This window comes from Oncorhynchus keta, chromosome 35, assembly GCF_023373465.1.
Source record: "Oncorhynchus keta strain PuntledgeMale-10-30-2019 chromosome 35, Oket_V2, whole genome shotgun sequence".
NCBI lineage: Eukaryota > Metazoa > Chordata > Actinopteri > Salmoniformes > Salmonidae > Oncorhynchus > Oncorhynchus keta.
Genome location: NC_068455.1, coordinates 82,459,935 through 82,483,692, shown reverse-complemented (window position 1 = coordinate 82,483,692; position 23,758 = coordinate 82,459,935). Strand labels below are relative to the sequence as shown.

Here is a 23,758-nt window from a genome sequence, read left to right as displayed (position 1 = left end):
AGAGTTAGTGCCTAACCTTTAACCAATCAGAGTTAGTGCCTAACCTTTAACCAATCAGAGTTAGTGCCTAATCTTAACCAATCAGAGTTAGTGCCTACCCTTTAACCATTCAGAGTTAGTGCCTAATCTTAACCAATCAGAGACGGTTCCGGTTGGAGCGAGCGGTCGCATTCGCACTTCGCTCTGCAGGTTGTATAACTTTTTCATTACATTTCATTATAGTACAACGGTTGATTTGTCTAATCTTAGCAATTCTTCTTAGCTAGCTACATAGCCGTCCTTGTATCAGAGATAATTGCATAATTATCGTATTTCGTCGCCCTAACGTAGCCTTCACTGCTATTCGCCCAGGAGCTAGCTAACGCACACAGATTAGCATCACTGTAGTGCTATTCACTCAACTGTACGACTTGATTAGTTCAGTGTTAGCTAGCTACATAGCTGTCTTTGTTTCCAAGATAATTGTGTAGTTTAGTGTGTGTAGCCTTGGAGTGATTATCTTAATTCACTGAGGTTCGCTAGCCAGCTATTTGTCGTCCTTAACGTAGGAGACTCTGCTAGCTAGCCAACAGCTAACTGCTAACAGCTAGCCAACGTCTACTGTTTTGAATTCAACAACCCGGTCAGGTAGCTTCACATTTTCATTTCATTTCATTACAGTACAACGGTTTGATTTGTTTGATCGTAGCTAGCTACATAGCCGTCTTTGTTTCAAAGATAATTGTGTAGTCTAGACCGATTCCCTAGGTTAGCTAGCCAGCTATTGTCGTTCTTTTAACTCAACGTAACGTAAACAACACTGCTAGCTAGCCAGCTAGCCCCCGAATAGCAGCACTGTAGAATTATTACACTCAACGGAACGACTTGATTAGTGTAGTGTCAACAACGCAGCTACTGCCAGCTAGCCTACTTTAGCAGTACTGTATCATTTTAGTCAATAAGATTCTTGCTACGTAAGCTTAACTTTCTGAACATTCGAGACGTGTAGTCCGCTTGTCATTCCAATTTCCTTGCATTAGCGTAGCCTTTTCTGTAGCCTGTCAACTATGTGTCTGTCTATCCCTGTTCTCTCCTCTCTGCACAGACCATACAAACGCTCCACACCGCGTGGCCGCGACCACCCTAACCTGGTGGTCCCAGCGCGTACGACCCACGTGGAGTTCCAGGTCTCTGGTAGCCTCTGGAACTGCCAATCTGCGGCCAACAAGGCAGAGTTCATCTCAGCCTATGCCTCCCTCCAGTCCCTTGACTTCTTGGCACTGACGGAAACATGGATCACCACAGATAACACTGCTACTCCTACTGCTCTCTCCTCGTCCGCCCACGTGTTCTCGCACACCCCGAGAGCTTCTGGTCAGCGGGGTGGTGGCACCGGGATCCTCATCTCTCCCAAGTGGTCTTTCTCTCTTTCTCCCCTTACCCATCTGTCTATTGCCTCCTTTGAATTCCATGCTGTCACAGTTACCAGCCCTTTCAAGCTTAACATCCTTATCATTTATCGCCCTCCAGGTTCCCTAGGAGAGTTCATCAATGAGCTTGATGCCTTGATAAGCTCCTTTCCTGAGGACGGCTCACCTCTCACAGTTCTGGGCGACTTTAACCTCCCCACGTCTACCTTTGACTCATTCCTCTCTGCCTCCTTCTTTCCACTCCTCTCCTCTTTTGACCTCACCCTCTCACCCTCCCCCCCTACTCACAAGGCAGGCAATACGCTTGACCTCATCTTTACTAGATGCTGTTCTTCCACTAACCTCATTGCAACTCCCTCCAAGTCTCCGACCACTACCTTGTATCCTTTTCCCTCTCGCTCTCATCCAACACTTCCCACACTGCCCCTACTCGGATGGTATCGCGCCGTCCCAACCTTCGCTCTCTCTCCCCCGCTACTCTCTCCTCTTCCATCCTATCTTCTCTTCCCTCTGCTCAAACTTTCTCCAACCTATCTCCTGATTCTGCCTCCTCAACCCTCCTCTCCTCCCTTACTGCATCCTTTGACTCCCTATGTCCCCTATCCTCCAGGCCGGCTCGGTCCTCCCCTCCCGCTCCGTGGCTCGACGACTCATTGCGAGCTCACAGAACAGGGCTCCGGGCAGCCGAGCGGAAATGGAGGAAAACTCGCCTCCCTGCGGACCTGGCATCCTTTCACTCCCTCCTCTCTACATTTTCCTCCTCTGTCTCTGCTGCTAAAGCCACTTTCTACCATTCTAAATTCCAAGCATCTGCCTCTAACCCTAGGAAGCTCTTTGCCACCTTCTCCTCCCTCCTGAATCCCCCCCCCCCCTCCCTCCTCCCTCTCTGCAGATGACTTCGTCAACCATTTTGAAAAGAAGGTCGATGACATCCGATCCTCGTTTGCTAAGTCAAACGACACCGCTGGTTCTGCTCACACTGCCCTACCCTATGCTCTGACCTCTTTCTCCCCTCTCTCTCCAGATGAAATCTCGCGTCTTGTGACGGCCGGCCGCCCAACAACCTGCCCGCTTGACCCTATCCCCTCCTCTCTTCTCCAGACCATTTCCGGAGACCTTCTCCCTTACCTCACCTCGCTCATCAACTCATCCCTGACCGCTGGCTACGTCCCTCCCGTCTTCAAGAGAGCGAGAGTTGCACCCCTTCTGAAAAAACCTACACTCGATCCCTCCGATGTCAACAACTACAGACCAGTATCCCTTCTCTCTTTTCTCTCCAAAACTCTTGAGCGTGCCGTCCTTGGCCAGCTCTACCGCTATCTCTCTCAGAATGACCTTCTTGATCCAAATCAGTCAGGTTTCAAGACTAGTCATTCAACTGAGACTGCTCTTCTCTGTATCACGGAGGCGCTCCGCACTGCTAAAGCTAACTCTCTCTCCTCTGCTCTCATCCTTCTAGACCTATCGGCTGCCTTCGATACTGTGAACCATCAGATCCTCCTCTCCACCCTCTCCGAGTTGGGCATCTCCGGCGCGGCCCACGCTTGGATTGCGTCCTACCTGACAGGTCGCTCCTACCAGGTGGCGTGGCGAGAATCTGTCTCCTCACCACGCGCTCTCACCACTGGTGTCCCCCAGGGCTCTGTTCTAGGCCCTCTCTTATTCTCGCTATACACCAAGTCACTTGGCTCTGTCATAACCTCACATGGTCTCTCCTATCATTGCTATGCAGACGACACACAATTAATCTTCTCCTTTCCCCCTTCTGATGACCAGGTGGCGAATCGCATCTCTGCATGTCTGGCAGACATATCAGTGTGGATGACGGATCACCACCTCAAGCTGAACCTCAGCAAGACGGAGCTCCTCTTCCTCCCGGGGAAGGACTGCCCGTTCCATGATCTCGCCATCACGGTTGACAACTCCATTGTGTCCTCCTCCCAGAGCGCTAAGAACCTTGGCGTGATCCTGGACAACACCCTGACGTTCTCAACTAACATCAAGGCGGTGTCCCGTTCCTGTAGGTTCATGCTCTACAACATCCGCAGAGTACGACCCTGCCTCACACAGGAAGCGGCGCAGGTCCTAATCCAGGCACTTGTCATCTCCCGTCTTGATTACTGCAACTCGCTGTTGGCTGGGCTCCCTGCCTGTGCCATTAAACCCCTACAACTCATCCAGAACGCCGCAGCCCGTCTGGTGTTCAACCTTCCCAAGTTCTCTCACGTCACCCCGCTCCTCCGCTCTCTCCACTGGCTTCCAGTTGAAGCTCGCATCCGCTACAAGACCATGGTGCTCGCCTACGGAGCTGTGAGGGGAACGGCACCTCAGTACCTCCAGGCTCTGATCAGGCCCTACACCCAAACAAGGGCACTGCGTTCATCCACCTCTGGCCTGCTCGCCTCCCTACCACTGAGGAAGTACAGTTCCCGCTCAGCCCAGTCAAAACTGTTCGCTGCTCTGGCCCCCAATGGTGGAACAAACTCCCTCACGACGCCAGGACAGCGGAGTCAATCACCACCTTCCGGAGACACCTGAAACCCCACCTCTTCAAGGAATACCTAGGATAGGGTAAGTAATCCTTCTCACCCACCCCTTCTCCCCCCCCAACAAGATTTAGATGCAAGTGGCTGTTCCACTGGTTGTCATAAGGTGTATGCACCAATTTGTAAGTCGCTCTGGATAAGAGCGTCTGCTAAATGACTTAAATGTAAATGTAAATGTAGTGCCTAATCTTAACCAATCAGAATTAGTGCCTAACCTTTAACCAATCAGAGTTAGTGCCTAATCTTAACCAATCAGAGTTAGTGGATAAACGTTTATCTTTAAAGTTAGGGCCAAGGTTTAGGATAGAAACAAACATTATTGCTGGATTCATAAGATGCAACCTTTGGAATCAGAGGCTGCCTGTTACCTACCTGAAGGTAACAGCGCTCACTGTTGCCCCCTAGTGGTCGGTTCCCACATCGTTTCCCCGACATCCTCAGACATGGACCGACGTCGAATAATGACTTCTGACCCGGGTGACCTGGCTGAGGTAATACGGCCTAAAAATCATACCTAAATATATTTTTCAAAATGTTTTCTTTAAATAACACTGTCATTTTAAAAAGGTAAAATACAAAAACAGTCAGCAATAGTCGGCAGCGTAGCCTAGTGGTTAGAGCGTTGGACTAGTAACCGGAAGGTTGTGAGTTCAAACCCCCGAGCTGACAAGGTACAAATCTGTCGTTCTGCCCCTGAACAGGCAGTTAACCCACTGTTCCCAGGCCCTCATTGAAAATAAGAATATGTTCTTAACTGACTTGCCTGGTTAAATAAAGGTAAAATAATAATAATAATAAATAAATTCTGGGCTTGTGAAATGATACCTAGGTTAAATATAAACCCTTCCACAACTATAAAACCCACTAATAACTGTACAGTTTTATCAAAGTACTAGTTCAAACCTGCTTTTTGTTGTCGTTTTGTTGTTGCAATAATCAATGATCTAGCTTGCAAAGTCTATGAAAAGGTCCTTTTTATTAGAAACGTGACCAGCACCATGCATAAAACGCACATTCAACGAATAATGACCCACTTCTGGAAGCAGATAGAGTATTATATAAACAGGTGTCGTCAACAAAATCTCTCAAAAAACACAAACCTAGAAATGTCAAGTGTATCCAACTTTTAAAAAAATAAAACAAGTTGCTAGTTCACAAGGTACAACTGAATTGTTATGAAACTGGACTGTTCTGTGTGTTCCAATGGTGGAACACACTCCCTCACGACGCCAGGACAGCGGAGTCAATCACCACCTTCCGGAGACACCTGAAACCCCACCTCTTTAAGGAATACCTAGGATAGGATAATGTAATCCTTCTCACCCCCCTTAAAAGATTTAGATGCACTATTGTAAAGTGGCTGTTCCACTGGATGTCATAAGGTGAATGCACCAATTTGTAAGTCGCTCTGGATAAGAGCGTCTGCTAAATGACTTAAATGTAAATGTTTGAACAGAACGGTCACGTTGGAAATCAGGAGGCCGTGTTTCTCAGAGTGAGAACGAGTTGACAACTCCTTATAGAATAGAGCTTTATGCTTTAAAAAGTAGTGAGAACGAGTTGACAACTCCTTATAGAAAAGAGCTTTATGCTTTAAAAAGTAGTGAGAACGAGTTGACAACTCCTTATAGAATAGAGCTTTATGCTTTAAAAAGTAGTGAGAACGAGTTGACAACTCCTTATAGAATAGAGCTTTATGCTTTAAAGTAGTGAGAACGAGTTGACAACTCCTTATAGAATAGAGCTTTATGCTTTAAAAAGTAGTGAGAACGAGTTGACAACTCCTTATAGAATAGAGCTTTATGCTTTAAAAAGTAGTGAGAACGAGTTGACAACTCCTTATAGAATAGAGCTTTATGCTTTAAAAAGTAGTGAGAACGAGTTGACAACTCCTTATAGAATAGAGCTTTATAAAGTAGTGAGAACGAGTTGACAACTCCTTATAGAATAGAGCTTTATGCTTTAAAAAGTAGTGAGAGAGAGTTGACAACTCCTTATAGAATAGAGCTTTATGCTTTAAAAAGTAGTGAGAACGAGTTGACAACTCCTTATAGAAAAGAGCTTTATGCTTTAAAAAGTAGTGAGAACGAGTTGACAACTCCTTATAGAATAGAGCTTTATGCTTTAAAAAGTAGTGAGAACGAGTTGACAACTCCTTATAGAATAGAGCTTTATGCTTTAAAAAGTAGTGAGAACGAGTTGACAACTTATAGAATAGAGATTTATGCTTTAAAGTAGTGAGAACGAGTTGACAACTCCTTATAGAAAAGAGCTTTATAAAGTAGTGAGAGCGAGTTGACAACTCCTTATAGAAAAGAGCTTTATAAAGTAGTGAGAACGAGTTGACAACTCCTTATAGAAAAGAGCTTTATGCTTTAAAAAGTAGTGAGAACGAGTTGACAACTCCTTATAGAAAAGAGCTTTATGCTTTAAAAAGTAGTAAGAACGAGTTGACAACTCCTTATAGAATAGAGCTTTATGCTTTAAAAAGTAGTGAGAACGAGTTGACAACTTATAGAATAGAGATTTATGCTTTAAAGTAGTGAGAACGAGTTGACAACTCCTTATAGAAAAGAGCTTTATGCTTTAAAAAGTAGTGAGAACGAGTTGACAACTCCTTATAGAATAGAGCTTTATGCTTTAAAAAGTAGTGAGAACGAGTTGACAACTCCTTATAGAATAGAGCTTTATGCTTTAAAGTAGTGAGAACGAGTTGACAACTCCTTATAGAATAGAGCTTTATGCTTTAAAAAGTAGTGAGAACGAGTTGACAACTCCTTATAGAAAAGAGCTTTATGCTTTAAAAAGTAGTGAGAACGAGTTGACAACTCCTTATAGAATAGAGCTTTATGCTTTAAAAAGTAGTGAGAACGAGTTGACAACTCCTTATAGAATAGAGCTTTATGCTTTAAAAAGTAGTGAGAACGAGTTGACAACTCCTTATAGAAAAGAGCTTTATGCTTTAAAAAGTAGTGAGAACGAGTTGACAACTCCTTATAGAATAGAGCTTTATGCTTTAAAGTAGTGAGAACGAGTTGACAACTCCTTATAGAATAGAGCTTTATGCTTTAAAAAGTAGTGAGAACGAGTTGACAACTCCTTATAGAAAAGAGCTTTATGCTTTAAAAGTAGTGAGAACGAGTTGACAACTCCTTATAGAATAGAGCTTTATGCTTTAAAGTAGTGAGAACGAGTTGACAACTCCTTATAGAATAGAGCTTTATGCTTTAAAAGTAGTGAGAACGAGTTGACAACTCCTTATAGAATAGTGCTTTATGCTTTAAAAAGTAGTGAGAACGAGTTGACAACTCCTTATAGAATAGAGCTTTATGCTTTAAAAAGTAGTGAGAACGAGTTGACAACTCCTTATAGAAAAGAGCTTTATGCTTTAAAAAGTAGTGAGAACGAGTTGACAACTCCTTATAGAATAGAGCTTTATGCTTTAAAAAGTAGTGAGAACGAGTTGACAACTCCTTATAGAATAGAGCTTTATGCTTTAAAAAGTAAAATGTAAAAAAAAGACAAAAACAGCAAGTAGAATAGTACCTGGCTACCATGAGCGAAGATGCACACAGCAGAAGGAACGAAGAAGACGAGACAATATGACAAACCTCTCAAGCAAAAAAAAACAACCCCCCCAAAAACACAGAATATTGTTTCTGTCAATACAGGCATTTGGAATATCACACACAAAAAAACATACAATTAAAATGAGCTTCATATAAAAATCTCCCAGCCCCTAGTGTGTGACGACACAGCATCCGAATGGGCCACTGCCAGGGGCACAGAGAGGAGGTACGGGGTACAGCATCCGAATGGGCCACTGGGGAGGTGGGGATCTCTCTCTGTACATAACCTCAATATGGTTGTTCCTCAGGGGGATCTCTCTGTACATAACCTCAATATGGTTGTTCCTCAGGGGAGGTGGGGGATCTCTCTCTCTACATAACCTCAATATGATTGTTCCTCAGGAGAGGATCTCTCTGTACATAACCTCAATATGGTTGTTCCTCAGGGGGATCTCTCTGTACATAACCTCAATATGGTTGTTCCTCAGGGGAGGTGGGTGATCTCTCTGTACATAACCTCAATATGGTTGTTCCTCAGGAGAGGATCTCTCTCTGTACATAACCTCAATATGATTGTTCCTCAGGAGAGGATCTCTCTCTGTACATAACCTCAATATGGTTGTTCCTCAGGGGGATCTCTCTGTACATAACCTCAATATGGTTGTTCCTCAGGGGAGGTGGGTGATCTCTCTGTACATAACCTCAATATGGTTGTTCCTCAGGAGAGGATCTCTCTGTACATAACCTCAATATGGTTGTTCCTCAGGAGAGGATCTCTGTCATTTATTTGCGTTTTCTCCCCACCTAAAGCTGTATGTGTGCTCTTAACAGAACCGGTTGTCATTCTACACACAGCCTCTGTAGGGCAGCGGGAGGGTCCCGGTGACCCGGTCCACTTAACAGAACCGGTTGTCATTCTACACACAGCCTCTGTTGGGCAGCGGGAGGGTCCCGGTGACCCGGTCCACGTGAGGCATAATAAATATATAAATCTACTTCCTGCCGTTGCCAAACACTGGACCGTATCAGATATTTTTTCCCTCCTCTCATTGGACACTACTTCCAACCAATACTTTAAGAATCCCGAGGGGAGTGAACAAGTGCCTAGTTCAACTCACGCTTGGCTATTTATCTACACACACACACACACACACACACACACACACACACACACACACACACACAAAGATCGTTTGTCACCTCGATCCAGAATATATTTTATTGAGTCATCGTCGAGCCGTTTGTTTCAGGTTAGTAATACGGTGACTCTCTGTGTCGGTACAAAATAAAACATTTGTTTTTTATCAAAATAGTTGTTATAATACTATACTAATATAATAATAATAATAATAATAATAATAATACTCTATTTCTCTTTCCCATCAAACACTCAGTGAGCATACGGCTCTGGTCGAAAGTAGTGTTCCTGTATAGGGAATAGGGCTCTGGTCTAAAGTAGTGTTACTGTATAGGGAATAGGGCTCTGGTCTAAAGTAGTGTTACTGTATAGGGAATAGGGCTCTGGTCTAAAGTAGTGTTACTGTATAGGGAATAGGGCTCTGGTCTAAAGTAGTGTTACTGTATAGGGAATAGGGCTCTGGTCTAAAGTAGTGTTACTGTATAGGGAATAGGGCTCTGGTCTAAAGTAGTGTTACTGTATAGAGAATAGGGCTCTGGTCTAAAGTAGTGTTACTGTATAGAGAATAGGGCTCCGGTCTAAAGTAGTGTTACTGTATAGGGAATAGGGCTCCGGTCTAAAGTAGTGTTACTGTATAGGGAATAGGGCTCTGGTCTAAAGTAGTGTTACTGTATAGGGAATAGGGCTCTGGTCTAAAGTAGTGTTACTGTATAGGGAATAGGGCTCTGGTCTAAAGTAGTGTTACTGTATAGGGAATAGGGCTCTGGTCTAAAGTAGTGTTACTGTATAGGAATAGGGCTCTGGTCTAAAGTAGTGTTACTGTATAGGAATAGGGCTCTGGTCTAAAGTAGTGTTACTGTATAGGGAATAGGGCTCTGGTCTAAAGTAGTGTTACTGTATAGGGAATAGGGCTCTGGTCTAAAGTAGTGTTACTGTATAGGGAACAGGGCTCTGGTCTAAAGTAGTGTTACTGTATAGAGAATAGGGCTCTGGTCTAAAGTAGTGTTACTGTATAGAGAATAGGGCTCCGGTCTAAAGTAGTGTTACTGTATAGGGAATAGGGCTCCGGTCTAAAGTAGTGTTACTGTATAGGGAATAGGGCTCTGGTCTAAAGTAGTGTTACTGTATAGGGAATAGGGCTCTGGTCTAAAGTAGTGTTACTGTATAGGGAATAGGGCTCTGGTCTAAAGTAGTGTTACTGTATAGGGAATAGGGCTCTGGTCAAAAGTAGTGTTACTGTATAGGGAATAGGGCTCTGGTCTAAAGTAGTGTTACTGTATAGGGAATAGGGCTCTGGTCTAAAGTAGTGTTACTGTATAAGGAATAGGGCTCTGGTCTAAAGTAGTGTTACTGTATAGGGAATAGGGCTCTGGTCTAAAGTAGTGTTACTGTATAGGGAATAGGGCTCTGGTCTAAAGTAGTGTTACTGTATAGGGAATAGGGCTCTGGTCTAAAGTAGTGTTACTATATAGGGAATAGGGCTCTGGTCTAAAGTAGTGTTACTGTATAGGGAATAGGGCTCTGGTCTAAAGTAGTGTTACTGTATAGGGAATAGGGCTCTGGTCTAAAGTAGTGTTACTGTATAGGAATAGGGCTCTGGTCTATAGTGGTTCTGAGAAGGATTCTAGAACTTTCCAGAAGAGGTTCTGAGAAGGATTCTAGAACGTTCCAGAAGAGGTTCTGAGAAGGATTCTAGAACGTTCCAGAGGAGGATCTGAGAAGGACTCTAGAACGTTCCAGAGGAGGTTCTGAGGAGGATTCTAACATCTGATTGTCAAAAAAAGGTTATTGGGCAACACCATAAATAACACAACCAACTCTGATTGGCCAGTTCAGTCAGAAAAAGGTAGTAAAAACAACAAACAGGAAATAAAACAACGCTTTACTGTGAGATCATCGTACAGATATAGACAGACGGACGGACGGACAGACAGACGGAGGATAAAAGAACGTACTTCTTCCAGATATATGACCATTGAATATACACAGGTAGACTGAAGGAGAGAATACTGACGTTCTACTTTAAAAATAGCATTTACTACAACAATACTGCACTGTGTAGTGGTGTGACCTTATCCATGGTTACCAGTAGTAGAGGCCGTGTCAAACCCAGACAGAAAAGCCTAAGTATAGTAAAGGGAAGACAGTGCGCAGTTCACTGACTACATCTCCCAGAAGTCTTAGAGGCCTTTTCAAAATAAAATGTCCCCGTCATATAGGCTCCAGTTCTTGGAAGTTCTGTTTCAAAATAGTAGTTTTAGAAATGTGGTTTATAGATTCACAAAAAGGTTCTGTTGATTCCATACTGCTCAGTGTGTGTGTGATCAGAACTCTTATTGTGAAAAATTTTCAGGTGACATACAGAATACCCCACCAGGTGACAGGAACCTCTCCATTGACACACAGAATACCCTCCAGGTGACAGGAACCTCTCCATGGACACAGAATACCCCACCAGGTGACAGGAACCTCTCCATTGACTCACAGAATACCCCACCAGGTGACAGGAACCTCTCCATTGACTCACAGAATACCCCTCCAGGTGACAGGAACCTCTCCATGGACTCACAGAATACCCCACCAGGTGACAGGAACCTCTCCATGGACTCACAGAATACCCCACCAGGTGACAGGAACCTCTCCATGGACTCACAGAATACCCCACCAGGTGACAGGAACCTCTCCATTGACACACAGAATACCCCACCAGGTGACAGGAACCTCTCCATGGACACACAGAATACCCCACCAGGTGACAGGAACCTCTCCATGGACTCACAGAATACCCCTCCAGGTGACAGGAACCTCTCCATTGACACACAGAATACCCCACCAGGTGACAGGAACCTCTCCATTGACACACAGAATACCCCACCAGGTGACAGGAACCTCTCCATGGACTCACAGAATACCCCACCAGGTGACAGGAACCTCTCCATTGACACACAGAATACCCCACCAGGTGACAGGAACCTCTCCATGGACTCACAGAATACCCCACCAGGTGACAGGAACTAAACAGTCAGATCGCTCCAGGTAACCAGGAACCTCTCCATTGACACTACCCCTCCAGGCACAGTTGAATCTCTAGACTACACTCCATGGTGTCCATCCCATCCCATAGAATTTATCTGGGTAGGTGACAGAACTCATCCATTGACAAAATACACCAGGTGACAGCTTTGGGGCAACTCACAGATTGAACACTATGGAGGAACTCCCAGGAGGGTAAGGTAAGATGGGTGACAGGAAGATGGGTACGGAATAAGATGGGTGACAGGAAGATGGGTATTGTAAGATAGGTAAGGTAAGATGGGTAAACAGTAAGATGGGTAAGGTAAGATGGAGTCTATTCTCTACGTAAGATGGCCACAGGTAAGATGGGACTACACTAATATGGGTCCCATAAGATGGGTAAGGTAAGATGGGTAAGGTAAGATGGGTAAAACAAGATGGGTAAGGTAAGATGGGTAAGGTAAGATGGGTAATGTAAGATGGGTAATGTAAGATGGGTACGGTAAGATGGGTACGGTAAGATGGGTACGGTAAGATGGGTAAGGTAAGATGGGTAAGGTAAGATGGGTAAGGTAAGATGGGTAAGGTAAGATGGGTAAGGTAAGATGGGTAAGGTAAGATGGGTCAAAATGTCAGATATATGCCAGATTTGATTAATACTTTTATTATGCTTTAGATACAAAATGTAAAAAACCGTAAAATATGTCAATAATCCTTCCTCTATGGATACAATTTCCACAAAATCCCACAAATGTGGTTCTTTTTTTGTCCTGGTTTCATCTGGAATCACTCACAGGTAGGTTTATCCAGGTATGTTTATCCAGGTATGTTTATCCAGGTATGTTTATCCAGGTATGTTTATCCAGGTATGTTTATCCAGGTAGGTTTATCCAGGTAGGTTTATCCAGGTAGGTTTATCCAGGTAGGTTTATCCAGGGTAGGTTTATCCAGGTAGGTTTATCCGGGTAGGTTTATCCAGGTAGGTTTATCCAGGTTGGCCCATTCCAGGTAGGGTTATCCAGGTAGGCCCATTCCAGGTAGGCCCATTCCAGGTAGGCCCATTCCAGGTAGGCCCATTCCAGGTAGGCCCATTCCAGGTAGGTTTATCCAGGTAGGCCCATTCCAGATAGGTTTATCCAGGTAGGTTCATCCAGGTAGGCCCATTCCAGGTAGGTTTATCCAGGTAGGCCCATTCCAGGTAGGTTTATCCAGGTAGGCCCATTCCAGGTAGGTTTATCCAGGTAGGCCCATTCCAGGTAGATTTATCCAGGTAGGCCCATTCCAGGTAGATTTATCCAGGTAGGCCCATTCCAGGTAGGTTTATCCAGGTAGGCCGATTCCAGGTAGGTTTATCCAGGTAGGCCCATTCCAGGTAGGTTTATCCAGGTAGGCCCATTCCAGGTAGGTTTATCCAGGTAAGATGGGTCCAGGTAGGTTTATCCAGGTAGGCCCATTCCAGGCAGGTTTATCCAGGTAGGCCCAATCCAGGTAGGTTTATCCAGGTAGGCCCAATCCAGGTAGGTTTATCCAGGTAGGCCCAATCCAGGTAGGTTTATCCAGGTCGGCCCAATCCAGGTAGGTTTATCCAGGTCGGCCCAATCCAGGCAGGTTTATCCAGCCTACAGGTATGTCTCAAGTTAGATTTGTCCCAAGTATAGTCAAGACAATACAGAACCAAGGTTTCCCAGACTCACCCAAAGACCTTGTTCTGGTCCTGGTTTTATCTGGAATCCCGGGTCTCAGGACTTTATCCCCAGCAGGGGCTGGTTTTCCAGTGAAGGTCTTATCCGACTGCCCTGTTTCTACAGCGAACAGGGATGCACTGCTCGTCAGGGCAGGAGTTCACCTAGAGAGGAGGATGAGAGACGATCCAGGAGAGGGGGGACGAGAGGAGAGGAGGATGAGAGTTTATCGCGAGGGAGAGGGGGATGTGAGGGAGAATTCCAGGATGAGGTTTATCCAGGGGGTGTAGGGAGAGGGGGTTTATCCAGAAGGAGGGGGGGATGCGAGGTAGAAGAGGATGAGAGGAGGGGGGATGCGAGGGAGGTTTATGAGAGGTAGGTTTATTCCAGGTAGGTTTATGTGAGGGAGAATTCCAGGTGAGATTTAGAGGTAGGCCCATGGTAGGCGAGATTTATCCAGGTAGGCCCATTCCAGGTAGGGGGGTCCAGGGAGAGGAGGATGAGGACGAGGGGGGATCCAGGGAGAGGGGGGATTCCAGGTAGGTTTATCCAGGTAGGCCCATTCGAGGGAGAGGGGGGATGAGAGGTAGGCCCATTCCAGGTAGAGTTTATCCAGGTAGGGGGATGCAGAGAGAGGGGGGATCCAGGAGGGGGATTCCAGGTAGAGGGGGGGATGCAGGGGAGGGCCCATGCAGGGAGGGGGGGATCCAGGTAGGCCCATTCCAGGGAGAGGTTTATCCAGGGGGCCCATTCCAGGGGGATGTATCCAGAAGTAGGCCCAAGGGGGTGCAGGTAGAAGTTTATGCAGGTAAGGCCCAATCCAGGTAGAAGGGGGGTCCAGGGAGAAGGGGTAGGTTTATCCAGGGGTGCGGCCCAAGGGGGTCCAGGGAGGTTTATGCAGGGAGAGGGGGATGCGAGGGAGAAGGGGGGGATGCGAGGGAGAGGTTGCAATTCATAGTAACCACCAGGTGGCACTTTATGAGGTGCACCCCACCCTTTCTCTCACCTGTGTGTGTGGGTATCAGTAGTCTCACCTGTGTGTGTTTATCAGTAGTCTCACCTGTGTGGGTGGGTATCAGTAGTCTCACCTGTGTGGGTGGGTATCAGTAGTCTCACCTGTGTGGGTGGGTATCAGTAGTCTCACCTGTGTGTGGGTATCAGTAGTCTCACCTGTGTGTGTGGGTATCAGTAGTCTCACCTGTGTGTGTGGGTATCAGTAGTCTCACCTGTGTGTGTGGGTATCAGTAGTCTCACCTGTGTGTGTGGGTATCAGTAGTCTCACCTGTGTGTGTGGGGGTATCAGTAGTCTCACCTGTGTGTGTCCCACCTGGGGATCAGTAGTCTCACCTGTGTGTGTGGGTATCAGTAGTCTCACCTGTGTGTGGGGTATCCAGTAGTCTCACCTGTGTGTGTGGGGTATCAGTAGTCTCACCTGTGTGTGGGGGTATCAGTAGTCTCACCTGTGGTGGGGGGTATCAGTAGTCTCACCTGTGTGTGTGGGATATCAGTAGTCTCACCTGTGTGTGGGGTATCAGTAGTCTCACCTGTGTGTGTGGGTATCAGTAGTCTCACCTGTGTGTGTGGGTATCAGTAGTCTCACCTGTGTGTGGGGGTATCAGTAGTCTCACCTGTAGTCTCACCTGTGTGTGTGGGTATCAGTAGTCTCACCTGTGTGTGGGGTATCAGTAGTCTCACCTGTGTGTGTGGGTATCAGTAGTCTCACCTGTGTGGGGTATGTCTCACCTGGGTATCAGTAGTCTCACCTGTGTGTGTGGGGGTATCAGTAGTCTCACCTGTGTGTGTGGGGGGATCAGTAGTCTCACCTGTGTGTGTGGGTATCAGTAGTCTCACCTGTCTCACCTGTGTGTGGGTATCAGTAGTCTCACCTGTGTGTGTGGGTATCAGTAGTCTCACCTGTGTGTGTGGGTATCAGTAGTCTCACCTGTGTGTGTGGGGGGTCAGTAGTCTCACCTGTGTGTGGGGGTATCAGTAGTCTCACCTGTGTGTGGGGTATCAGTAGTCTCACCTGTGTGTGTGGGGGGTATCAGTAGTCTCACCTGTGTGTGTGGGGTATCAGTAGTCTCACCTGTGTGTGTGGGGGTATCAGTAGTCTCACCTGTGTGTGTGGGGGTATCAGTAGTCTCACCTGTGTGTGGGGGTATCAGTAGTCTCACCTGTGTGTGTGGGTATCAGTAGTCTCACCTGTGTGTGTGGGGGTATCAGTAGTCTCACCTGTGTGTGTAGGGTATCAGTAGTCTCACCTGTGTGTGTAGGTGTGTGGGTATCAGTAGTCTCACCTGTGTGTGTGGGTATCAGTAGTCTCACCTGTGTGTGTGGGTATCAGTAGTCTCACCTGTGTGTGTGGGTATCAGTAGTCTCACCTGTGTGTGTGGGTATCAGGGAGTCTCACCTGTGGTGTGTGGGGAGAAGAGGATCAGTAGTCTCACCTGTGTGTGTGGGTATCAGTAGTCTCACCTGTGTGGGGGCATCAGTAGTCTCACCTGTGGATGAGGTATCAGTAGTCTCACCTGTGTGTGGGGTATCAGTAGTCTCACCTGTGTGTGGGGTATCAGTAGTCTCACCTGTGGGGGGTATCAGTAGTCTCACCTGGGTAGTCTCACCTGGGGTGGGTATCAGTAGTCTCACCTGTGTGTGTGGTATCAGTAGTCTCACCTGGTGAGTGGGTATCAGTAGTCTCAGGGTGTGGGTCAGGGAGTCTCACCTGTGTGTGTGGGTATCAGTAGTCTCACCTGTGTGTGTGGGTATCAGTAGTCTCACCTGTGTGTGTGGGTATCAGTAGTCTCACCTGTGTGTGGGTAAGTAGTCTCACCTGTAGTGCTCACCTGTGTGTGTGGGGTAGTCTCACCTGTGTGTGTGGGTATCAGGGAGTCTCACCTGTGTGTGTGGGTATCAGGAGTCTCACCTGTGGGGAGTCTCACCTGTGTGTGTGGGTATCAGTAGTCTCACCTGTGTGTGTGGGTATCAGTAGTCTCACCTGTGTGTGGGGGGTATCAGTAGTCTCACCTGTGTGTGTCAGTAGGGGTGTGTGTGGGTATCAGTAGTCTCACCTGTGTGTGTGGGTATCAGGAGTCTCACCTGTGTGTGGGGGTATCAGTAGTCTCACCTGTGTGTGTGGGTATCAGGGTCTCACCTGTGTGTGTGGGGGATCAGTAGTCTCACCTGTGTGTGTGGGTATCAGTAGTCTCACCTGTGTGTGGGGGTATCAGTAGTCTCACCTGTGTGTGTGGGTATCAGTAGTCTCACCTGTGTGTGTGGGTGTCACCTGTGGGTGGGTAAGTAGTCTCACCTGTGTGTGTGGGGGGTCTCACCTGTGTGTGTGGGAGAAGTAGTCTCACCTGTGTGTGTGGGTATCAGTAGTCTCACCTGTGTGGTGGGTATCAGGAGTCTCACCTGGGTGTGGGGGTATCAGTAGTCTCACCTGTGTGTGTGTGGGGTATCAGTAGTCTCACCTGTGTGTGTGGGGGTATCAGTAGTCTCCCCACTGTGGGGGTATCAGTAGTCTCACCTGTGTGTGTGGGTATCAGTAGTCTCACCTGTGTGTGTGGGTATCAGTAGTCTCACCTGTGTGTGTGGGTATCAGTAGTCTCACCTGTGTGGGTGGGTATCAGTAGTCTCACCTGTGTGGGTGGGTATCAGTAGTCTCACCTGTGTGGGTGGGTATCAGTAGTCTCACCTGTGTGTGTGGGTATCAGTAGTCTCACCTGTGTGGGTGGGTATCAGTAGTCTCACCTGTGTGTGTGGGTATCAGTAGTCTCACCTGTGTGTGTGGGTATCAGTAGTCTCACCTGTGTGTGTGGGTATCAGTAGTCTCACCTGTGTGTGTGGGTATCAGTAGTCTCACCTGTGTGTGTGGGTATCAGTAGTCTCACCTGTGTGTGTGGGTATCAGTAGTCTCACCTGTGTGTGTGGGTATCAGTAGTCTCACCTGTGTGGGTGGGTATCAGTAGTCTCACCTGTGTGGGTATCAGTAGTAACAGTAATGGGACTGTCCGTCAGAGGGTCTGGGTCGTGGTAGTCTTGGGGTAGCCCCACCCTCCGCATCCCCGGGTCTAGAACCACCGACCCCCCCTCACTGAGGGTACCGTCACTGGATCCTGCCGACACCACAGCCTCCAGGACCAGACCCTCCACCCCCACCCCACCCACCATCTCATAGTCCAAGGGCAGGTCATCCAGACAGTCTGCATTTAACTGGAGAGGAGAGAGAAGAGAGAGACAGGGATGAGAGAGACGGGGATGAGAGAGACGGGGATGAGAGAGACGGGGATGAGAGAGACGGGGATGAGAGAGACGGGGATGAGAGATGAGAGAGACGGGGATGAGAGAGACGGGGAGGGGATGAGAGAGACGGGGATGAGAGAGACGGGGAGGGGATGAGAGAGACGGGGATGAGAGAGACGGGGAGGGGATGAGAGAGACGGGGAAGAGAGAGACGGGGAGCGGATGGGAGAGACGGGGATGAGAGAGACGGGGATGAGAGAGACGGGGAGGAGACGAGAGACGAATGAAGAGACGGGGATGAGAGAGACGGGATGAGAGAGACGGGGATGAGAGATGAATGAGAGACGGGGATGAGAGAGACGGGGATGAGAGGATGAGACAGACGGGGGATGAGAGAGACGGGAATGAGAGAGACGGGGATGAGAGAGACGGGGAGGGGATGAGAGAGACGGGGATGAGGGGGGATGAGACGGGAATGAGAGAGACGGGGAGGGGATGAGACAGACGGGGATGAGAGAGACGGGGAGGGATGAGAGAGACGGGGATGAGAGAGACGGGGGATGAGAGAGACGGGGATGAGATGAGAGGGGATGAGAGAGAGGGGATGAGGGGAAGAGAGAGACGGGGAGCGGATGAGAGAGACGGGGATGAGAGAGACGGGGATGAGAGACGGGGGGAGGGACGATGAAGAGAGACGGGGAAGAGAGACGGGGGAAGAGGGGATGAGAGAGAAGAGAGACGGGGAGGGGATGAGAGAGACGGGGAGGATGAGAGAGACGGGGAAGAGAGACGGGGATGAGAGAGACGGGGAGGGGATGAGAGAGACGGGGAGGGGATGAGAGAGACGGGGGGAGGGGATGAGAGAGGGGAGGGGATGGGGAGCGGGGAGGGGATGAGAGACGGGGAGGGGGATGAGAGAGAGACGGGGAGGGGATGAGAGAGACGGGGAGGGGATGAGAGAGACGGGGAGGGGATGAGAGAGACGGGGAAGAGAGAGACGGGGAGGGGATGAGAGAGACGGGGAGGGGATGAGAGAGACGGGGAGGGGATGAGAGAGACGGGGATGAGAGAGACGGGGAAGAGAGACGGGGAGGGGATGAGAGAGACGGGGAAGAGAGAGAGAGACGGGGAAGAGAGAGACGGGGAGGGGATGAGAGAGACAGTGAGGAGAGGAAGAGGAGGAGAGAGCAGTGAAAGAGCAGAGAGAAACAGTTCAGTATATGTGGGTTCAGTTCAAACATATTCAATGGTGTTGGTGAGAGGGAGTCAAGTTTAGATTCATTTGAGTCCAGCGAGGGAGTCAAGTTTAGATTCATTTGAGTCCAGCGAGGGAGTCAAGTTTAGATTCATTTGAGTCCAGCGAGGGAGTCAAGTTTTGATTCATTTGAGTCCGGCCCAGAGGAGGAGTCAAGTTTAGATTCATTTGAGTCCAGCAGAGGAGTCACAGTTCTTAGAAAAGATTTGAGTCCAGCGAGGAGTCAAGTTTTGATTCATTTGAGTCCGGGACAGGTCCTGTGTCAAGTTTAGATTCATTTGAGTCCGGAGAGGAGTCAAGTTTAGATTCATTTGAGTCCAGCGAGGTTAGTCAGGTTTAGATTCATTTGAGTCCAGCGAGGGAGTCAAGTTTTGATTCATTTGAGTCCGAGAGGGAGTCAAGTTTAGATTCATTTGAGTCTATGAGGTTAGTCAAGTTTAGATTCATTTGAGTCCAGCAGAGGGTCAAGTTTAGGAACATTTGAGTCCAGCGAGGAGTCAAGTTTAGAAAAAGTTCATTTGAGTCCAGCGAGGGAGTCAAGTTGATTCATTTGAGTCCAGCGAGGAGTCAAGTTGATTCATTTGAGTCCAGCGAGGGGTCAAGTTTAGATTCATTTGAGTCCAGCGAGGGAGTCAAGTTTAGATTAACAGGTTAAGTTGAGTCCAGCGAGGGAGTCAAGTTTAGATTCATTTGAGTCCAGCGAGGGAGTCAAGTTTAGATTCATTTGAGTCCAGCGAGGGAGTCAAGTTTAGATTCATTTGAGTCCAGCGAGGGAGTCAAGTTTAGATTCATTTGAGTCCATTCAAATCTGATGGTGACCAACAGAAGAAATTCATTTGAATGAGTGACTTTGATTCTGAAATGACTCACAGCGATGCCCAGGGCTTTGAGGATGTCTATCTTACACATGGGACAGGTCCTGTGGTCCAGCAGCCAGGGGTCCACACAGTTCTTATGGAAAAGATGTCTGAGAGGAGAGAGAGGTTATAACATGTTTATAAAAAGGTCTATGACAGGTTATAACAGGTCTATGACATGGGACAGGTCCTGTGGTCCAGCAGCCAGGGGTCCACACAGTTCTTATGGAAAAGATGTCTGAGAGGAGAGAGAGGTTATAACATGTTTATAAAAAGGTCTATGACAGGTTATAACAGGTCTATGACATGGGACAGGTCCTGTGATCCAGCAGCCAGGGTTCCACACAGTTCTTACGGAACAGATGTCAGAGAGGAAAAACACAACCATGGCGTTTATAAAACAGTTCATAACGGGTCGGTAACGGGTTCATAACGGGTCGGTAACGGGTTCATAACGGGTTCATAACGGGTCGGTAACGGGTTCATAACGGGTTCATAACGGGTCGGTAACAGGTTCATAACGGGTTCATAACGGGTCGGTAACGGGTTCATAACGGGTTCATAACGGGTTCATAACGGGTCGGTAACGGGTTCATAACGGGTTCAGGTAACGGGTTCATAACGGGTTCATAACGGGTTCATAACGGGTTCATAACGGGTCGGTAACAGGTTCATAACGGGTTCATAACGGGTTCATAACGGGTTCATAACGGGTCGGTAACAGGTTCATAACGGGTCGGTAACAGGTTCATAACGGGTTCATAACGGGTTCATAACGGGTCGGTAACAGGTTCATAACGGGTTCATAACGGGTCGGTAACGGGTTCATAACGGGTCGGTAACGGGTTCATAACGGGTCGGTAACGGGTTCATAACGGGTTCATAACGGGTTCGTTTCAACGGGTCGGTAACAGGTTCATAACGGGTCGGTAACAGGTTCATAACGGGTCGGTAACAGGTTCATAACGGGTCGGTAACGGGTTCATAACGGGTCGGTAACGGGTTCATAACGGTTCATAACGGGTCGGTAACGGGTTCATAACGGGTCGGTAACGGGTTCATAACGGGTCGGTAACAGGTTCATAACGGGTTCATAACGGGTCGGTAACGGGTTCATAACGGGTTCATAACGGGTTCATAACGGGTCGGTAACGGGTTCATAACGGGTCGGTAACGGGTTCATAACGGGTCGGTAACGGGTTCATAACGGGTTCATAACGGGTTCATAACGGGTTCATAACGGGTCGATAACGGGTTCATAACGGGTCGGTAACGGGTTCATAACGGGTCGGTAACGGGTTCATAATGGGTCGGTAACGCGTTCATAACGGGTCGGTAACGGGTTCATAACGGGTCGGTAACCCGTCGGCCAGTTGACCTTTATTTAAGGCACTGCATCGGAGTGCTAGACGCATCACTACAGACCTTGGTTCGATTCCAAGCTGTATTACAGCGGTCTAAGGCACTGCATCTCAGTGCTAGAGGCATCACTACAGACCCTGGTTCGATTCCAGGCTGTATCACAAACGGCCTGTGATTAGGAGTCCCTCAGGGAGATGCACAATTGGCCCAGCGTCGTCTGGGTTTGGCCGTGGGTAGGCCGTCATTGTAAATAATAATTAGTTCTTAACTGACTTGCCTAGTTAAATAAAAAATGTTATTTTTAAAACTATTGGATCTCAAAACAACCTCAACTTCCTTCATAACTGGACACTGAATAAAGGCCTCGTTACCCTTTAGGTGTTCCTAACGGTCTTACTTACCTGCAGGGTAGTATCCTGACCACGTCGTTTGGCTTGTAACCCTCGATACACACGGCACAGTTATCAAAGTCTGACTCCGTCTCCCCGTCTCCCTTCCTGATGGTCCTGACCTGCAGCTTACTGATGGCCTTCTTAGCTGCATCTCCCAGACGCCTCTGGAGAGAGGGGAAAGGGGGTAGAGAGGGGGTAAAGGTCAACTAGCCTACCTGGTTAAATAAAGGTCAACTGGCCGACCTGGTTAAATAAAGGTCAACTGGCCGACCTGGTGAAATAAAGGTCAACTGGCCGACCTGGTGAAATAAAGGTCAACTGGCCGACCTGGTGAAATAAAGGTCAACTGGCCGACCTGGTTAAATAAAGGTCAACTGGCCTACCTGGTTAAATAAAGGTCAACTGGCCTACCTGGTGAAATAAAGGTCAACTGGCCTACCTGGTTAAATAAAGGTCAACTGGCCGACCTGGTGAAATAAAGGTCAACTGGCCGACCTGGTGAAATAAAGGTCAACTGGCCGACCTGGTGAAATAAAGGTCAACTGGCCGACCTGGTGAAATAAAGGTCAACTGGCCGACCTGGTGAAATAAAGGTCAACTGGCCTACCTGGTTAAATAAAGGTCAACTGGCCGACCTGGTTAAATAAAGGTCAACTGGCCGACCTGGTGAAATAAAGGTCAACTGGCCGACCTGGTGAAATAAAGGTCAACTGGCCTACCTGGTGAAATAAAGGTCAACTGGCCGACCTGGTTAAATAAAGGTCAACTGGCCGACCTGGTTAAATAAAGGTCAACTGGCCGACCTGGTTAAATAAAGGTCAACTGGCCGACCTGGTTAAATAAAGGTCAACTGGCCGACCTGGTTAAATAAAGGTCAACTGGCCGACCTGGTGAAATAAAGGTCAACTGGCCGACCTGGTTAAATAAAGGTCAACTGGCCGACCTGGTTAAATAAAGGTCAACTGGCCTACCTGGTTAAATAAAGGTCAACTGGCCGACCTGGTGAAATAAAGGTCAACTGGCCGACCTGGTGAAATAAAGGTCAACTGGCCGACCTGGTGAAATAAAGGTCAACTGGCCGACCTGGTGAAATAAAGGTCAACTGGCCTACCTGGTGAAATAAAGGTCAACTGGCCGACCTGGTGAAATAAAGGTCAACTAGCCTACCTGGTGAAATAAAGGTCAACTGGCCTACCTGGTTAAATAAAGGTCAACTAGCCTACCTGGTTAAATAAAGGTCAACTGGCCTACCTGGTTAAATAAAGGTCAACTGGCCTACCTGGTTAAATAAAGGTCAACTGGCCTACCTGGTTAAATAAAGGTCAACTGGCCTACCTGGTTAAATAAAGGTCAACTGGCCTACCTGGTTAAATAAAGGTCAACTGGCCTACCTGGTTAAATAAAGGTCAACTAGCCTACCTGGTTAAATAAAGGTCAACTGGCCGATCTGGTTAAATAAAGGTCAACTAGCCTACCTGGTGAAATAAAGGTCAACTAGCCTACCTGGTGAAATAAAGGTCAACTAGCCTACCTGGTGAAATAAAGGTCAACTGGCCGACCTGGTGAAATAAAGGTCAACTGGCCTACCTGGTTAAATAAAGGTCAACTAGCCTACCTGGTTAAATAAAGGTCAACTAGCCTACCTGGTGAAATAAAGGTCAACTAGCCTACCTGGTTAAATAAAGGTCAACTAGCCTACCTGGTGAAATAAAGGTCAACTAGCCTACCTGGTTAAATAAAGGTCAACTAGCCTACCTGGTCAAATAAAGGTCAACTAGCCTACCTGGTTAAATAAAGGTCAACTAGCCGACCTGGTGAAATAAAGGTCAACTAGCCGACCTGGTTAAATAAAGGTCAACTAGCCGACCTGGTTAAATAAAGGTCAACTAGCCGACCTGGTGAAATAAAGGTCAACTGGCCGACCTGGTGAAATAAAGGTCAACTGGCCTACCTGGTGAAATAAAGGTCAACTGGCCGACCTGGTTAAATAAAGGTCAACTGGCCGACCTGGTGAAATAAAGGTAAACTGGCCGACCTGGTTAAATAAAGGTCAACTAGCCTACCTGGTTAAATAAAGGTCAACTAGCCTACCTGGTGAAATAAAGGTCAACTGGCCGACCTGGTTAAATAAAGGTCAACTAGCCGACCTGGTGAAATAAAGGTCAACTGGCCGACCTGGTGAAATAAAGGTCAACTGGCCGACCTGGTGAAATAAAGGTCAACTGGCCGACCTGGTGAAATAAAGGTCAACTAGCCTACCTGGTGAAATAAAGGTCAACTGGCCTACCTGG

General features: G+C 47.5%; 1 protein-coding gene and 2 long non-coding RNA genes across 57 annotated transcripts in view; 1 reads left to right on the top strand and 2 right to left on the bottom strand.

The window, feature by feature from the left end:
• Positions 1-11,102: 11,102 nt before the first annotated feature.
• LOC127915610 (uncharacterized) lies at positions 11,103-11,671 on the bottom strand. Of its 2 annotated transcripts, none has more exons than XR_008091433.1 (3): positions 11,468-11,671; positions 11,216-11,383; positions 11,103-11,173 (listed from the first exon to the last, which is right to left on the bottom strand). It is a non-coding gene; the product is annotated as an uncharacterized LOC127915610 (long non-coding RNA). The 2 variants fall into 2 exon arrangements; XR_008091434.1 differs by having other exon boundaries at positions 11,258-11,383.
• A 465-nt stretch (positions 11,672-12,136) lies between these two features.
• Positions 12,137-13,291, top strand: LOC127916405 (uncharacterized). 19 transcript variants are annotated; one of them, XR_008094922.1, is made up of 6 exons: positions 12,137-12,529; positions 12,572-12,628; positions 12,671-12,744; positions 12,775-12,788; positions 12,832-13,092; positions 13,151-13,291. It is a non-coding gene; the product is annotated as an uncharacterized LOC127916405 (long non-coding RNA). The 19 variants fall into 19 exon arrangements; XR_008094926.1 differs by having other exon boundaries at positions 12,137-12,473; positions 12,530-12,603; positions 12,647-12,788; XR_008094928.1 differs by having other exon boundaries at positions 12,137-12,473; positions 12,516-12,543; positions 12,586-12,788.
• A 1,225-nt stretch (positions 13,292-14,516) lies between these two features.
• Positions 14,517-23,758, bottom strand: part of LOC127916403 (RING finger protein 150-like) — a 44,045-nt gene continuing 34,803 nt past the window's right edge. Inside the window, exons 3-8 of one of the 36 annotated variants that reach the window (XR_008094906.1) lie at positions 21,477-21,631; positions 19,727-19,823; positions 17,334-17,571; positions 17,054-17,081; positions 15,446-15,561; positions 14,521-14,671 (exon numbers count right to left, since the gene is read on the bottom strand). Coding sequence is in view for 26 of the 36 variants with exons in the window: in XM_052498106.1 (XP_052354066.1) it covers positions 14,956-14,959; positions 17,054-17,091; positions 17,320-17,571; positions 19,727-19,823; positions 21,477-21,631 (546 nt within the window). In the remaining 10 variants the exon portion in view is untranslated. Of the gene's footprint in view, positions 14,672-14,925; positions 14,960-15,219; positions 15,302-15,445; positions 15,562-15,632; positions 15,741-16,081; positions 16,166-16,308; positions 16,355-16,604; positions 16,624-16,885; positions 17,026-17,053; positions 17,278-17,305; positions 17,572-19,726; positions 19,824-21,476; positions 21,632-23,758 lie in introns of those variants that run through there. The other 35 variants (XR_008094902.1, XR_008094908.1, XR_008094907.1 and 32 more) reach the window with 35 other exon arrangements.